Source organism: Pongo abelii, chromosome 19 (assembly GCF_028885655.2).
Source record: "Pongo abelii isolate AG06213 chromosome 19, NHGRI_mPonAbe1-v2.0_pri, whole genome shotgun sequence".
In the NCBI taxonomy this organism is placed as follows: Eukaryota; Metazoa; Chordata; class Mammalia; order Primates; family Hominidae; genus Pongo; species Pongo abelii.
The window spans coordinates 384,105-401,601 of NC_072004.2; the positions used below are offsets into that span (position 1 = coordinate 384,105).

Here is a 17,497-nt window from a genome sequence, read left to right on the forward strand (position 1 = left end):
TTTTTTAAAAACAGGGTGGGAAGGAAGAAACCTGGCCGCAGTGAGATGCTTTATAAAAATATTTGGAGGCTACAAGTTTGTGAAAAGTATATACTATATTTTGTTTGCTTTTTTTTTTTTTTTTTTTTTGAGACGAAGTCTCTGTCACCAAGCTGGGTGGCATAGTAACGGCTAATTGCAGCCTCCGCCTCCTGGGCTCCAGTGATTTTTCCACCTCAGCCTCTCGAGTAGCTGGGACTACAGGTGTGCACCACCACACCTGACTAATTAAAAAAAAAATTATTTATAAAGATGAGGTTTCAGCATGTTGCCCAGGCTGGTCTTGAATTCTGGGATCAAGAGCTCCTCCTACCTTGGCCTCCCAAAGTGCTGGGATTACAGGTGGGACCCACTGTACCTGGCCACGTGAAAAGCATATACTGTATTATATAGATGATCCATAAAATAAAATCAGAATCCATGAGTTCATACTGATATATAAACAAATGGGGGAGAGGGAAAATTCTTCCATATAGTAGAACTCCAATTAGTAAATGTAGAAGAAATGATGAAAACAGACAATCAACATTTGGCAAATGCCACAGAAACAATGCTTCAGTCAGGAATCAATCATCAAGGGATGTGAAATGAGTGGGCAAAAGTTTGATGAGAGCAGGATATTTACAAAGTATCATCCCATAAGATACTTATTAATTACCAGGAGAAAAACAGTAACTTCACAGTGAAGATAGTTGGCAGGTACCACCTAAAGCAAGTAATCAAAGTCCCCAATAATGGGACAAATCAATGTGATGTGCCTCTTGAAACAATGCACTGGGGATACAATGCCACTTTTATGGTATTCTTGCCCAAAATTGATTTCATCAAGAAAAACAAAAACTGAGGACATTGTACAAAATACCTGGCCAGTACACACTGAGGTCGTGAAAGACCAAGAAAACATGAGGAATGGCTGGGCGAGGTGGCTCATGCCTGTAATTCCAGCACTTTGGGAGGCTGAAGTGGGTGAATCATTTAAGCCCAGGAGTTCCAGACCAGCCTGGGCAACACAGGGAGACAGCATCTCTACTAAAAATAGAAAAATTAACCAGGCGTGGTGGCGTGTGCCTGTGGTCCCAGCTACTTGGGAGACTGCAGTGGGAGGATTGCTTGAGCCCAGGAGATGGAGGATACAGTAAGTCATAATCTCACCACTGCACTCCAGCCTGGGGGACAGCGTGAGACTCTGTATCAAAAAAGGAGGGGAGGGGAGGGGAGGAGAGGGAATAAAAAGATGAGGAACTACTCAAGATTAAATGAGACCAAGATCAAAGAGATCTGACAACGAAATGCATGATTATTGGGTCCTGGACCAGAAAAAGGTACATTAATGGGACAGTATTACCTTCTCGATTTTGGTAACTGTGGTTCTTATGTAAGATGTTAACATTCTCTGAGGAGGGCATGTGAAAATTTTTTGTCCTATTTTTGTAACTTTTTTATAAGTCTAAATTATTTCAAAATAAAAGGTTAAATTATACTTGAAAACATATACATTAGAGACTAGGCTTTCTTCCGATACCCAGTGCCTGACACTGTAAAGCTTTGTGGGCTGATATCTGTCAGGGCTCAACACCCACATGGGAAGGGATCCCAATGTAGGGATCCACTGGGGACCTTATTAGAGGCAAACTCAGGCTCTGAGATTTATAGACACAATTAATGATAACATTCAGAAGATGTAAAAATATCCCTAATGGGTTTCTAGGGAGGGTCACAGGCATGCCACATCCATCTTTCAGCCCCGGAAGGAGCTGTGCGCTTCTAAGACCCAGTCATGACCAGAGGGGCGAGAAATGCAGGCAGAAAACAGCAAATGTTCCTCACTCACTTGTCCTGGGATTCGATATACACGTAGAGATGAGGCTCAAAACACTTGGAAACAATGCCATGAAATGGATTGTCTGGGGCTTTAGGCTTCTTTGGCTGTAAAAACAAAGAAAAATAAACCCCATACTTGAGTGATCTTTGCAAATGTTCAAGAATTTTTTTAAAAACATCATTTCAAAGTTCATTCCCAAGTCACAGATAAGAGAGTACTCAATGTAACCCAATACGACGACTGCACCATTCACCCTGGCAGGTGAACAAAACATCAGCTTTGTTAGCATCACTCACTTGCTCTGGACGGTGAAAGACATACTGCTACCTGGATAACATATGTGTTTTGAATCTGGAAGCTCGTCATCATCTATCTGACTGGTGTTTTCCAGAATTTAAATCCCGGCTAATAATAGCACCTTGTATTTGTACGGTGCTTTAGAATTTAAAAAGTGCTTTCGCACAATCCAATTTTTGACAGCACTTTGATACCAACTAATATGTCACCTGCTCCTCACAATAATCCTTCATGTAGGTATCAGTACTACTATTTTATACCTCAAGAAATGAGGACTCAGAGGTTCTCTAACCTGCCCCAACACATATGTAGAAGTCTGCTTTTCTTAAACTAGAACTCTTTCAATTATAGAATTATTTTCCTGCAATGGTTCCCAGAATTTTTTTAATTCTATCAGTAAGAAAATGTAAGAAAAAGAAGGATATGGACAACCAATAGAGGGTTGTTAACTTTATTTTGCTACTTTCTATTCTTACCACAAGTTCCTAAAGAAATAAATCAATAAAGGTTTTTTTTTTGTTTGCTTTTGGAGACAGAATCTCCCTGTCACCCAGGCTAAAGTGCAGTGGCGCCATCTCAGCTCACTGCAACCTGCGCCTTCCAGACTCAAGTGATTCTTGTGTCTCAGCCTCCTAAGTAGCTGGGACTACAGGCACGTGCCACCACGCCGAGCTAATTTTTGTATTTTAAGTAAAGGTGGGGTTTCGCCATGTTGGCCAGGCTGGTCTCGAACTCTTGGCCTCAAGTGATCCACCCACCTCTACCTCCCAAAGTGCTGGGCTTATAGGCATGAGGCACGGTGCCCAGCCAGAAAATTGTATTCTATACCCCCAAATTTTATAAGAATAAAATAGCAGCATATAGGCAGTACTTTCTAAGAAAGGACAGTTGGTAACCTTACATCAGGTAGATAGAGAGACACGCAGGCAGGCAGACAGACTATATTGTCTTTATTTTTTGCTTTAGGCCACTGCAACGCTAGATGAGCACTGGTTCCCAGGCTGTTACTTGGAAGCCACTGATAAAGAAGTCATATGACAGGCAAGTATGTTAAAACTATATTTGCTACTTAATTCCTTTCCAAATACCTAAAAAACAAGCAAAGATTTTCCTACGTATTACTTCTATTCCTAACAAATGTGAATTCTGTCTATTGCCAAATGTCTACAAAATGACCCTGAGCCAAACACACCTTGCTGGGGTTGATATTAAAACATAATTTGTATGTAAATTGGCACCCACAACATACTTGTTAAATTGAACTACTCATATCTTATTTTTTAAAAACCCACTTTATTGAGGTATGATTGACATTTTAAAAGCCCTACACAATTAATGTATACATCTTGATGCATTTGAGGATAAGTATACACCCACGAAGCTCTCACCACCATCAAGGCAGTAAGTGTATCCACCACCTCCCCAAGCTTCCTCCCACCCCTGTTGTTATGATTATTATTACTTGTGGTAAGAATGCTTGCTGGGCGCGGTGGCTCACACCTGTAATCCCAGCACTTTGGGAGGCCAAGGCAGGCAGATCACGAGGTCAGGAGTTCAAGACCAGCATGGCCAATATGGTGAAACCCTGTCTCTACTAAAAAACACAAAAATTAGCTGGGTGTGGTGGTGTGCGCCTGTAGTCCCAGCTACTCGAGAGGCTGAGGTAGAGAAATTGCTTGAACCCAGGAGGTGGAGGTGGCAGTGAGCTGAGATTGCACCACTGCACTCCAGCCTGGCAACAGAGTGAGACTCCATTTCAAAAAGAAAAAAAAAAAGAATGCTTAACATAAGATCTACCCTCTTGAACTGCTTATATATTTTAATAAATACTGGAAGAGATAAGCCCTAATGACAGAAATGATAACTACCTATTTCTGGTCTCTTAAAAAAATTTTTTTTAATAACACATTGCAATGGTTAAAAACATCTGTAAAAACTGATTTGTAAAAAATGATCACCAAAAATTAAACGTCAACTTTAGACACACCCACTCAATCTTGTACTTAACCCTCTTCCCTTTTTACCTTCCAGGAGTTCCATGTCTTTTATTTTTTGGCAAGGTTTCTAGAAACTTTGGTCCTTCCTAAGAATAAATACAATCTGCACTGTTTTCACTCTTATCATCTGGAAGCCACTGCCAAAGCCAGGCCTTGGACTGAGCCCACAACCACACAAGCCTGGCTGATTGGGCTTGAATCTGCTGAATCTAGAATTCCACTTGCGTGCACAGATGTCCTGGGAGTTTTTCTGCACTTCCATTAGTTTAAGATGAAGGATCTATGATGGAGGATAAGGATTGTGAGGGGTGTCCTCACCCACTTGTCCTGTTTTTTCCAAGTCAGTATCTATCTTTTATTATTGATTCAATAAGATGACTTAAGTGAATAGAAAAATGTGATTTAATTTGTCTAACTCTATAGGACTAGATATCATGGATTTAGATTTGGAAAACATGGCTACTACAAACAGATATCTTTTTATTAATTAAATAATGATAAGTATTATGGCTATTCTTTTTATTTAATTTTTTTCTTCTTCTGAAGAAAATATTCACATTCTGCAGGATAACTTCTGGTAATTATACATGTGAATTTACATAATACAGAATGTTATCATTTAAAAAAATCAACATGTATATTTTGCTTTTTTTTGTTTTGAATATGTATATTTTGTATTCAGCTTTACTGACTTACTAATTTATGTGTACTTTCCCAACTACTGACAATATTTTATCACTTTAAAATGGCTACATTATGAAATTCTTTAAAAGCCTATATATTATATATTGCTGTATAGATGTTAAATTTTCTGATTTTAATCTATGGCAATAGAAGTGAACGCCCTTCTTCTTAAGAAATACATACTAAAATATTTAGGGGTAAAGGACATTATGTCTACAACTTACAAATTGTTCTAAAGGTCGGGGGGAGTGAGGAGGAAATAATAAAGTTATATAGCAAAATGTTAACAATTGCTGAATCCAGAAGAAAGGTATTTAGAAGCTCCTTGTAACTTTTCTCTTAGTTTGACATTATTTAAAAAAGAAAAAAGTAAAGGATAATGTCAAAAAACTTGGAAAATGGGTACAGTGCCCTGGTGGTAAATTCTAGAGACCACAATGGAGCCATCTTAAGAATGGCACATCGTCAACACCACATGGGCTGGAGGGCAACACTGTGTGGGAGGCAAAGACACTCCTGCCTCAGCGAAAAAGGGGTGTGGATCAATTTCCTGGTTTGATGATGCACTCTAGTGTCCCCCTGGAGGAAGCTGGGAGATGGGAAGGGGTCTGGATCAATTTTCTGGTTTGATGATGCTCTCTAGTGTCCCCCTGGAGGAAGCTGGGAGATGGGAAGGGGTCTGGATCAATTTTCTGGTTTGAGGATGCTCTCTAGTGTCCCCCTGGAGGAAGCTGGGAGATGGGAGGGGTGTGGATCAATTTCCTGGTGTGAGGATGCTCTCTAGTGTCCCCCTGGAGGAAGCTGGGAGATGGGAGGGGTGTGGATCAATTTTCTGGTTTGATGATGCTCTCTAGTGTCCCCCTGGAGGAAGCTGGGAGATGGGAGGGGTGTGGATCAATTTCCTGGTGTGAGGATGCTCTCTAGTGTCCCCCTGGAGGAAGCTGGGAGATGGGAAGGGGTCTGGATCAATTTTCTGGTTTGATGATGCTCTCTAGTGTCCCCCTGGAGGAAGCTGGGAGATGGGAGGAGTGTGGATCAATTTCCTGGTGTGAGGATGCTCTCTAGTGTCCCCCTGGAGGAAGCTGGGAGATGGGAGGGGTGTGGATCAATTTCCTGGTGTGAGGATGCTCTCTAGTGTCCCCCTGGAGGAAGCTGGGAGATGGGAAGGGGTCTGGATCAATTTTCTGGTTTGATGATGCTCTCTAGTGTCCCCCTGGAGGAAGCTGGGAGATGGGAGGGGTGTGGATCAATTTCCTGGTGTGAGGATGCTCTCTACTATGTTAGCTATCCCCTGGAGGAAGCTGGGAGATCGGTACACTGTACTTCGCTGTACTAGGTTTATAATTTATGAGCCCATAATTATTTCAAATATAAAGTTTTTTAAAAAGTGGTTCAGAAGATGTGTGCCTGCATGTGAAGAAGTTTTAGAAATATCTTTATTTATTTTGCTTATAGTTTCCTTTTTATGTATGCACAAAAGTGATACATGATTTGAAAGAAACTATGTTGGAATAAGTTTGAAGAGCTCATCTGTTAAGTATAAAATACAGATTCTACGTGAGTAAAGAAAATGGCTATATAATTCCAACGAACTCACCTTGTTCAGTCTGCCACAGGCCTTGCCCTTGATGAGGCCCCACAGGACACTCAGAAAGCTGCACGACCAGGCAGTGCCAGGGTTCCACCTCTATCTGCAGATGATGCTGCTCTGCCCCGCCCTCCCCACCAACAGCACTCTTCTGCAGTGAGGAGGGATCCTTGACCCTGCCACACAGCCCCTGGGTCCTCTTGCAGCATTTCTAGTGAGCTGAAGCAAGAGAGGAATAATGGGAGAGATTGCCTGAAGTTTCCTTTTTTCTCACTTTTTTCCCGCAGGGCTGCCTCCTGCCTATGGCTACGTTATGAACGTGCTCAGTTTAGATAGTAGGTGCTGGAATTTTGGCTAACTGGCGTTTCCCTTTGCACCACGCGACTGCCCAAAGGGTTGATTCTCAGCTTAAACACTACACTAAGTCATTCAGCAGTAGTGTTTGGGCCGGGTTCTGAGTGTGTGAATTCTGTCCAAAAGCTGCAGATGTTTAAGCTATTTCCTCCTGGAGTTTGGTGGAATAATAAAAGGTTACTGTTGTCACAGTGAGGAGGTCTGCAGCTGGTCCCACTTCCTTTCATTACTACCCAATGTAAACAGATTAAATTGAACTGCTCGGATCACCAGAAGGGACATTCCTTATTTCTTCTCCTTTCTGTTATACTTTCAGGGTCCCTCAGGACCCTTTCAGATGTCAATTTTTATCATTAGGAATATCTTGGCAACTGATTGCTCAGGCCCTCTTGTAAACGAAACACCTTTTTTCAGGTTCCCTCTCTCTCCTCAGCAGCCAGGCGTAAACTGCAGTAGTGAGCAGGGTGTGACCCTTACCTTGAGAGCCACACGGCTACTGACTACAGCCATGAAATGGGTTAGGTCACCCACCGAGCCGGCAGAGACCTTCCCTCCAACCACCTCCGGCTGATTTCACCACTCACATCTGGTGGGGTCCCTCCCCCACCCCAAGGGGTCTGCTCTTGTTGTGCACCCCACTCTGGGAAGAGGGAGACCCTGGGGCACCCACCTAATCAGCCACCAGCAAGGCCAGGGCTGGTGAGGCAGCAGGAGGTCAGGGATGGGGTGGGTGGAGGCATTAGTCACTGGCATGTAAGTTTTATTACTACGAGTAATAGCCCATGAAATGGTGGGTGGATCAGCTGGATCAGGGGGTTTCGTTGTTTCTTTTGAGATGGAGTCTCACTCTGTCGCCCAGGCTAGAGTGGAGTGGCGTGATCTCGGCTCACTGTAACCTCCGCCTCCCGGGTTCACACAATTCTCCTGCCTCAGCCTCCTGAGTAGCTGGGATTACAAGCATGCGCCACCACGCCCGGCTAATTTTGTATTTTTAGTATGGTTTCACCATATTGTTTAGTATGGTTTCAACATGGTTTCACCATGTTGGTCAGGCTGGTCTTGAACTCCTGACCTCAGGTGATCGGCCTGCCTCAGCCTCCCAAAGTGCTGGGATTACAGGCGTGAGCCACCATGCCTGGCCATTTTTTTTTTTTTAATGACATAAAACCCCTGGTTCAAAAAAAATTTTTATCTGAAAGCCCACAATACAAAATGACTTGCAATAAAACTGCTCTGATTGCAGGGATCCAGGTCCCTGGCCTCCTCCTAACTTCCACAGCGACATCTGATGGGGCACCAAGGAATACAGTTTGAAAACCATTAGCTCTCACTGAAGACAAGCTAGGGAAGTCTAAAGACAGAATAACCTATCGAAGGTCACATGGTCAGTCAGTTAATGGCCAACAAGAGTCCAGCATTTTCCCAGCCCCTGACTCTGCTTTACCCCATGTACTGGTCAGATGTCAGTGTTCTGTGTTCTCAGAATGAGCAGATCTTGGTCCTTACAACAGTAACTTCAAGCTTTCATAGGAGGAAAAAGTTCCAAGAAAAAGGAAAATTACATTTTACCTGGCAAAACTGATTTTGTAGGGAATGAGGCCTCTCTTATCTTAATCCAATTTAATAACATCCAGAGATGACTAGCAAAAAGAATAACTTCTCCGGCAACACTGCAAGCATCTGAGTGTTTAACTGCACAATTTTGGACATGACCATGGCAGCCACTAGCATTCGTGAGACATCAGGGCTCTGCAAATGGCTCTCCTGCGCAAGGCATGCTCACAGGGCAGAGGTGGCCCTGTGTGGGTGGAGGACATGCCAGAAGCACAGGCTCTACACCCAGAGCCTTCTTTCCATCCTAGTCCCTGCTCCCAAAATGCAATTGAGAACTGCGTTTAATTAGTTACAAGAAACTGTTTGTTTTCTTCCATGCCAGTCAATACTATGGCGGCATCTAACCCTATAAATACATCTCCGGGATGGAGCCTCCTCAAGATGGCCCATCAGTTTCGTTCATTTACTTCTATTCCTGAGATTCAGTTCTATGTCTTCTACTCTTCAATGAGACATGAATCCATCCACAAAATAGCACTGGGAAAGGAATTCTAGTTTCTGACATTGAGACCTGGCTTCCAGTTTAAGCTCCTCCACTTCCAAGCTGTGCAACCCTGGGCCAACCACTTAACCTCTCTGAGCTGCAGTTTCATCACCTATAAAGCAAGAGGCAGGAATTGTGAAGATAACATAAAGCATGTAAGAGAATTTAAAAGTGCAAAGGACTATAAAAGTGTGAGTATCCATTCTATTACAATCATTTAATCAAGGGACCAGACACATTTGATTGCATCATTTCAGAACTGCTCCTGGAAGCTCTGCTCTCTTGGCTCCTGCCCTCACGGTGCTGGGAATGAATGAATGCAGGGCTAGCTGCAAAGTACATGGCTACAGGTTTCCCAGAGCTGGTCCTCCCAGCCAGCCTCCCTTTTGGTGGTGTCTGGAGCAAAACAATACCATAAAATAATCCTCCAGCAGCCAAGTGTAGACAATTAAAAAGAGGGATCACTAATCTAGAAGGGAAACGTTCTGATTTATTGCTCTAACCTCCCTTGTCATAACATGGCAGTTAACCAAAAACACCATTCTGTAGGATGAAGGGAGAGGAAATTTAGACTTGGACAGAAAAATCCAAAGGAAATTAAAGTGTTAGTGTGCTCTGAAAAGTAACTCTCCAAATATGCCACTGGCCACCTTGATATTTCCAGGCCTCCCGAATGGCTTCCAGACCTAAAGTGATCAGCTTACACTGCATAGAGGCCTCTCCTAGTCGAGGGTGCTGCTGGCTTTCCGGGGATTGTTCGGCCTCTCACATCATCACTGTACCAGATGACAGTCAAACCGAAAACTGAGCTGACAAGTTCAGGAGATGCTGAATGAGGCAGAGCAGAACTCTCCTAGCCCCACCACAGTGGCTAACGAAGCTTGTGTGTGTCCTGGAGGCGGGGCTCTTCAGGACCAGAGATGTGGGCAGGGAAGTCTGCCCTTTCACGGAGTTTTCTAGATGCACTTTCAGATAAACGCCTTCTGTAAAGACCACAACAGCTGTCATCTCTGAATGTAGTCAAGAGCCAAAGGACCGCATCTGGAGCAAGCGGACCCATTTTCAGAAACGCACACTGGCTAGGTTACCCGTGGAGACGCAAACCAGACTTACTTGATCCAAATCTCCTTTCTCCGTTGCCAGTTCCTCCATCTCTGGTGTTGGCTCATCTTCCAGGAAGGGATTGGTAGATGGGGGTGGAGACTCAAGCTTTTTCTGTTAGGTAGATATGAGAAAGAGAGGTGTTTTCTGAGCATATTCAATAGCTTTCCCCATTGATCTGCTTTTTCCAGGTGTCTCCAACAGCTAAGTCATGCAACTATCTGGTAAACAACCCAGACCACATTCTTCCCTCCAGGCCTTCACACTGCTTTTCCATCTTCCCGCAACCTCCCTGACCACCCCGCCGCAATTCGAATCTGGCTAAAACGCTCACGCATCCTCGGTCCTCAAACTGGAACTCCATTCTGCTGGGAAGCCTTTCCCATCTGTCAGGTTTGGGTCAGATGTCCCTGACACGTGTTCCCAAACCAAGCTACATGTCTCCTACCCAGGCATTTATTAAAATATAGCAATTGCCCATTATTTGTCTTTTCCCTTCTGGCCTGATTGTGTCTGTCTTGTTCCCCATCCTATCTCCATGCCTGGCATGTAGCAGGTCCTCAGTAAATAGAAATGAATCAAAGTGCCAGATGGATTTCAACACAAGAACAAACTACAAAACTAATCTCATGTGTTCTAGATTAACAGATGTCTCTTCCCAAGTAAGCCCCATTACAACAACCATAACAGAAATCTCCTTGAGAAAATCAACTTCTCAGCTTCCAAATATGACCACTATTTCAAAATACATCATGGAGTGGGAACATGGGCCAGTGGGAAGGCTGCAGGGAGGAGGCGTGGTAGCTGTAGCTCCAACCGTGCGGCACTGGCCCTATCACCCAGCTTCTCTGAGCCTCAGTAACTTCATCTGCTGAATGAGGATGTAGTCACAGGACTATCTGGAGGATCAAATGTGAAACCCTAGAAGCAGCACATGATACACACAAGGGTCACTGATGACGTGAATTCCAGTACAACTACAGAATCAAGGCAGCTCTCTGGAATTCCTTTACAGTTTTCACCTAGAGGAGATGTTTATGCCTGGGAGCTGAAGGCTTTAGCAGAAAGGAGGCCAAATGGACAAACAGAAAAGAGGGACTGCTTGGTGCTGGGGATGAGGGAAGGGGGCAAGGCATGGATCTCTGGAGACGAGAAGTTAATGGAGAGGGAGTTTCTAAATGTCTAAATGTACTTGATATTTTAGCCAATACCAGTGGGTCGATCTGAATTAATCTCTAAGCCAAAAGGGACAGCAGATGGACTATAGCGTGAGTAACTTTGCCAAGTGCCAGGACACCATCTGAAGCTATTACAAACAAAAATAAAACCAAAACTTACACAAAGGCCGGGTGCAGTGGCTCACGCCTGGAATCCCAGCGCTTTGGGAGGCTGAGGCGGCGGATCACCTGAGGTCAGGAGTTCGAGACCAGCCTGACCAACATGGTGAAAGCCTGTCTATACTAAAAATACCAAAATTAGCAGCGTGGTGGCGGGTGCCTGTAATCCCAGCTACTTGGGAGGCTGAGGCACAAGAATCACTTGAACCTGGGAAGTGGAGGTTGCAGTGAGCCAAGATGGCACCACTGCACTCCAGCCTGGGTGACAGAGCGAGACTCCATCTCAAAAATAAAATAAAATAAAATAAAATAAATACCTTGCACACAAACACTACACCTGCGTCTGGTTTTTGGTTTAAGACAATTCTGCTTACAGTCATTTAAACTGCTTATTTTTTGGCCAAAACACTTGGATGCAATTGATATGGATAGATACAGCCTCAGTGCATGACAAAGCCTTGTGGTGATGGCATTAGCTCGAGGTAATCAGTAGTAAGATGATGGTTTTTGTGGTATCCTGGTGAGAAACAATATGGTCTAACATCCAAGCAAGTATTTCACATTTGCACACTCCAAACTTTGGCTTCTTCACCTAACATGAGAGAAAAAAAAACCCTTAAAAATGTACAGCTCTTTTTAGAAAGCAGTATTTCTAAGCTTGAGTTGTCTTCTTAAGGGCTGCTGATATTTTAGAGAGAGAGGAATAGTAAGAAAGGGAATCTACCAAGCTTAATCTTCAACAACCATAAAAAAATTTAATTAGGTAATAGCATTAGATTCCTGATCCCACTGGCTTAACAGTGGGCTCTGGGATTATGCTGTTGAGCTGAGTCACTATGATTCTAAGTCTTTTGGTCCTTTGTAGATGTGAAAAGCAAGTCAGCTAACTGAAGTTAAGAGCTTTGTTCAAAATCATTCAGTGACAGACACAGAACTGGAGATTTAGAACTAAATGCCCCTCACCTATTGCTAAGTCTATTGGGTTGATAACAGCACCTCACAATTACATAAAGGTGTGCCTCGTTTTTAAAACATACTGTGTTATTGGAAATCATGGCAAACAGCAAATGTCAGTGAGGTGGACTGAGAATGTTCCCGGGCTCTGCTCTCGCTGGCGTAAAGCATCAAGAAAACGCAGAGAGTAGGAAGAAGTCGAACCTATACTCGCTGGCGTAAAGCATCAAGAAAACGCAGAGGGTAGGAAGAAGTCGAACCTAACGGGCAGCCCTGAGGAAGCAGGCACCATCTGAGGCAGGTGAGCGCAGGCCACTCGCTCAGTGTCACCACCTGAGGCAGGTGAGCGCGGGCCACTCGCTCAGTGTCACCATCTGAGGCAGGTGAGCGTGGGCCAACTCGCTCAGTGTCACCATCTGAGGCAGGTGAGTGTGGGCCAACCTCAGCCTCCTGAGTAGCTGGGACTACAGGTGCACATCACCACACCCAACTAATTTTTGTATTTTTTATAGAGATGGGGTTTTGCCATGTTGCCCGGGCTGGTCTCAAACTCCTGACCTGAAGCAATCCATCTGTCTCAGCCTCCCAAAGTGCTGGAATTACAGGCGTGAGCCACCATGCCCGTCCTCTATTAACATGAGGGGAGTTGTGGACACCAAGGAGCTCCTAGCTCACTCATTTGTGGCACATGCATTCCACATGTGGACCAAGTTAGTACAGGAAAAGTGATTCATTCCTCCCCTCATCCACTCAACAAAGGGATATGCTGGGCCCTAGGAGTAGAGCAGTGAGAAAGACAGGCCAGCCTCAGCCCTCATGGAGATTAGAGTCCGCTGGGGGAGAGTGCCTTCAATCCAACAGTCACACAAACAGTGAGAAGGACCATGAAGGAAAAGCAGTCGTCATGGAAACGTGCGACAGAGGGCCGCAGACGACGTCCCTAAAGAAAGGATGTCTGAACCAGAGCTGAAGGATGCCTCAGAGGTAAATATATGAGGGGTGGAGGGCGGAGGGAACAGCATGTGTCTGCCGCTCACTCAGCAATGGTGTACCGGGCATCCACTCTGCTCCAGGCACTCAGCAATGCTGTACCGGGCATCCACTCTGCTCCAGGCACTCAGCAATGGTGTACCGGGCATCCACTCTGCTCCAGGCACTCAGCAATGGTGTACCGGGCATCCACTCTGCTCCAGGCACTCAGCAATGCTGTACCGGGCATCCACTCTGCTCCAGGCACTCAGCAATGGTGTACCGGGCATCCACTCTGCTCCAGGCACTCAGCAATGGTGTACCGGGCATCCACTCTGCTCCAGGCACTCAGCAATGGTGTACCGGGCAACCACTCTGCTCCAGGCACTCAGCAATGCTGTACCGGGCATCCACTCTGCTCCAGGCACTCAGCAATGGTGTACCGGGCATCCACTCTGCTCCAGGCACTCAGCAATGCTGTACCGGGCATCCACTCTGCTCCAGGCACTCAGCAATGGTGTACCGGGCATCCACTCTGCTCCAGGCACTCAGCAATGGTGTACCGGGCATCCACTCTGCTCCAGGCACTCAGCAATGGTGTACCGGGCAACCACTCTGCTCCAGGCACTCAGCAATGGTGTACCGGGCATCCACTCTGCTCCAGGCACTCAGCAATGCTGTACCGGGCATCCACTCTGCTCCAGGCACTCAGCAATGCTGTACCGGGCATCCACTCTGCTCCAGGCACTCAGCAATGGTGTACCGGGCATCCACTCTGCTCCAGGCACTCAGCAATGGTGTACCGGGCATCCACTCTGCTCCAGGCACTCAGCAATGGTGTACCGGGCATCCACTCTGCTCCAGGCACTCAGCAATGGTGTACCGGGCATCCACTCTGCTCCAGGCACTCAGCAATGGTGTACCGGGCATCCACTCTGCTCCAGGCACTCAGCAATGGTGTACCGGGCATCCACTCTGCTCCAGGCACTCAGCAATGGTGTACTGGGCATCCACTCTGCTCCAGGCACTCTTGGGTGCACGAGGGATGCAAGTGAGGCAGATGGATTAGAGGTGGCGCTGCAGTGGTGAGAAGAAAACTCAGGGAGTGGGATGAGCTGGGGATGAGGGTGGGAAAGTGCTTCTACACACAGGGTCATCAGAAAAGGTCTCTGAGGAGATGACGGCTGAGCTGGGTAAGAAGGAACCGCTCAGGCAAAACCCAAGGAAGGGTGTTCTCAGCAGGGAGACCCGGTAGAGACGCTGGAAAGCACTTGGTGAGTCTGAGGGACAGAAACGAAGATGGGGGCCTGGGGTAAGAGGGGTGGCGGAAGCCCCATCACGCAGCCTTTTGTGGGCCATGGTAAGGGTCGGTTTTCTTCTTACTGCAATTGGGCAGTCGCTGGTGGTTTTCAACAGCGAAGTGATGTGATCTAATTTGGATTTTAAAAATATTCCACTGCTGTAGGGGAATGGATTATAATGACAGCAGGAAAACCAGTTTAAGAGGCTGCTACAGTGTTCCAGGAAAGGGCTGATGGGGAACCGGACTAAGCCAGTGGTCCAGGAAAGGGCTGATGGGAACCGGACTAAGCTGATGATGGACAATAGAAAAAAGTGTCCATCGGATTTGCGGCATAGTTAGAAGGCAGAGCCAGGAGGCCTTGCTGAGAGAGTAAGAACGAGGGTGAGGGAATGAAATGAGTGAAGGGACACTCACTTTCTGGTCTGAGCAACTGCACGGCTGATGCCCTTAACTGAGATGGGGCACCCTCGTGTAGTGGCAAGGGCACAGGCTCCGTATCTGACAGACCCGGGTTTGAGTCCAGGTTCCACCATGGGGTATGCTGTTTAACTTCTAGCCTCAGTTCTCCTACCTGCAATGTGAAGGGATGGGAATACCTACCTCGTATGGCTGCCATGAGGATGGGATGAGGTGTGAGTGTCAGGCGTGAGCTACACAGTCATGCGCCACATCATCATGTTTCCACCCATGACGGGCCACGGTACGAGGCAGTTCCACTAGATTATACTGGAGCCATACGACGGAGTAGGCCAGGGGTCCCCAACCCCTGGGCCACAGTCCATGGCCTGTTAGCAACCGGGCTGCACATCACGAGGTGAGCACCAGTGAGCGAGCATGACCGCCTGGGCCCCGCCTCCTGTCAGGTCTCACAGGCAAACCCTGTTGTGAGCTGCTCATATGAGGGGTCTAGGTTGCACACTCCTTCTGAGAATCCAATGCCCGATTATCTGAGGTAGAACAGTTTCATCTTGAAACCATCCCCTAACCCCATCCCCTGCACTCCCACCCCCACCCCCGCCTGTGGAAAAACTGTCTTCCACAAAACCAGTCCCTGGTGCCAAAAAGGTTGGGGACAGCTGGAGAAGGTTAGAGCAGGCACACTCTATGAGGTTTGCACAGTGATGAAACTAACGATGCATTTCTCAGAACATATTCCTGCCGTTAAGCAATGCATGACTGAATACATACAGCAGCTTAACATGCTGTCTGGCACAGAGGGCAAGGCTCAGCGAGGGGAAGCTTTGAGCAGTACTTAATAGGGTGAGCTACAAAATAAGGCAAAACTGTTGTGCTTCTCTTAATAAAGCAGCTCACAGAAAACGTGGGCACGCAGGGTTAAAAGTCTTGTCAAAAGAATTTCTATCAACCATAAGTGGAACCTCGTCCCAACTACTTTGTCTCTTTGGGATCTCTCTAAGAAATAAAAGCAAAGGGCCCATCAACTTTGCACTTTCTAAGTGGAAAGGCACACGGAGCTGCTCCTTTCTTCCCCAGTCTACAACAACGCACATACCACCCTCCTCCCTGTTGATAAAAGTCCTAAAACCCTAAGGTGTGGATATGCATTCCCGCTAGTTAGAGGGCTACATTACTGCTCGGATTGACTTGCTAAGATGAAAGGACAAGTCCTCGTGGGGAGCAATCACTGGCATAACGCAGCCACACAGGTCACGCTTCTCAGGCTTGCTTTGCAGCTGTCACAGGCCACAAACTCAACTTCGGGTTTAGGTTGTCAGTAACTCAAATGACATATTTCATGAACTCTGAGGCTGCTAAATAAAGCCAAAAATTTCCAAGAAGTGAATGACTTCCAGTTTTGAAAGAATTCATTCTTTTTGCTATGACAACAGTTGATTTCAAGCCGATACAGGAAAGCAAAATTCTTCATATAGCAAGGTAATCCCTACTGATTAAATCACAGGGGATTCCCAGCACCTTCAAAACAGTTCAGGCCACAGGACAGTCGGGCTGTCTAATTCACTGTCAAGAAGGGAAAGTATGGCTTCAGTCAGCAGTACATCCGTATCTCGTCTGCCTACACAAATCCCTGTGTGAGGCCCTAGCTGGACACATCAAATTATCAAAGAAGGAACTCTGAAATTTAAGACTCTCTTCCTTTCCCCAGAGGAGAAAGCTTTCGCTTGTGAGATGAAAGTTCCTTAATTTCTGCATTTCTCATTCCATAAATGCTTTACTCCAGCCCAATTCCTAATTTGTCCTTAAAGAGATGGCTGGGGGGCTTTAGCTGACAGTCAGGACTGCAAGCCCAGCGGTTCACACTCTTGGTGTCCACTATTTCTGGGGCCACTCTCTCGCTACCTCCATGTCCCCTTCTTCTATTGTGACAGTTATGTCCAGACTTCTTTCTCCTACTAGACCCTAAGTGCCTTCCCGATTCAATTTCTCATCTTTTCCAAAGCCCTGTACAAAGAGGGAAGCTTGAAAAATATAAGTGGGTAAATGCTGATCAGATGAAAGGCCCTCGATAAAATCCTCTTCAGAAACATGGGCAACACTTTCTATTTTCCATAAACAAAACAAAAAACCTGCGTATATGTGTGCAAGCGTGCTTGCAGAAGCGTCAAAAATATACCCCAAAGAATTAAACAGTGTGGATGCCTCTAGCAGGAGGGATATACAGTAGTTAAGAAGAGATGTTTATTTAAAATATTTTTTTCTATTTGAGTTTTTAATAGGCATGTATAGCTCTTTTTTCTTTTCTTTTTCTTTTCTTTTCTTTTTTTTTTTTTTGACACAGAGCCTCACTCTTCCACCCAGGATGAAGTGCAGTGGTGCAATCACAGCTCACTGCAGTCTTGAACTCCTGGACTCAGGTGACCCTTACACCTCGGCCTCCCGAGTAGCTAAGAATGCAAGTGCACACCACCATGCCCCGATCATTTTAAAATTTTTTTGTAGAGACAGGGTCTTCGTGGCCCAGGCTGGTCTCGAAC

The 17,497-nt window shown here is 45.7% G+C and overlaps 1 protein-coding gene across 1 annotated transcript in view; it reads right to left on the bottom strand.

The window, feature by feature from the left end:
* The window catches only part of VPS53 (VPS53 subunit of GARP complex), a gene marked incomplete at its 5' end in the record, with an annotated part of 163,273 nt that overhangs the window by 44,239 nt on the left and 101,537 nt on the right, over window positions 1-17,497 (bottom strand). The window contains 2 exon segments of the mRNA NM_001133283.1: window positions 1,871-1,965; window positions 9,993-10,094. Of these exon segments, the coding sequence (NP_001126755.1) occupies window positions 1,871-1,965; window positions 9,993-10,094 (197 nt within the window).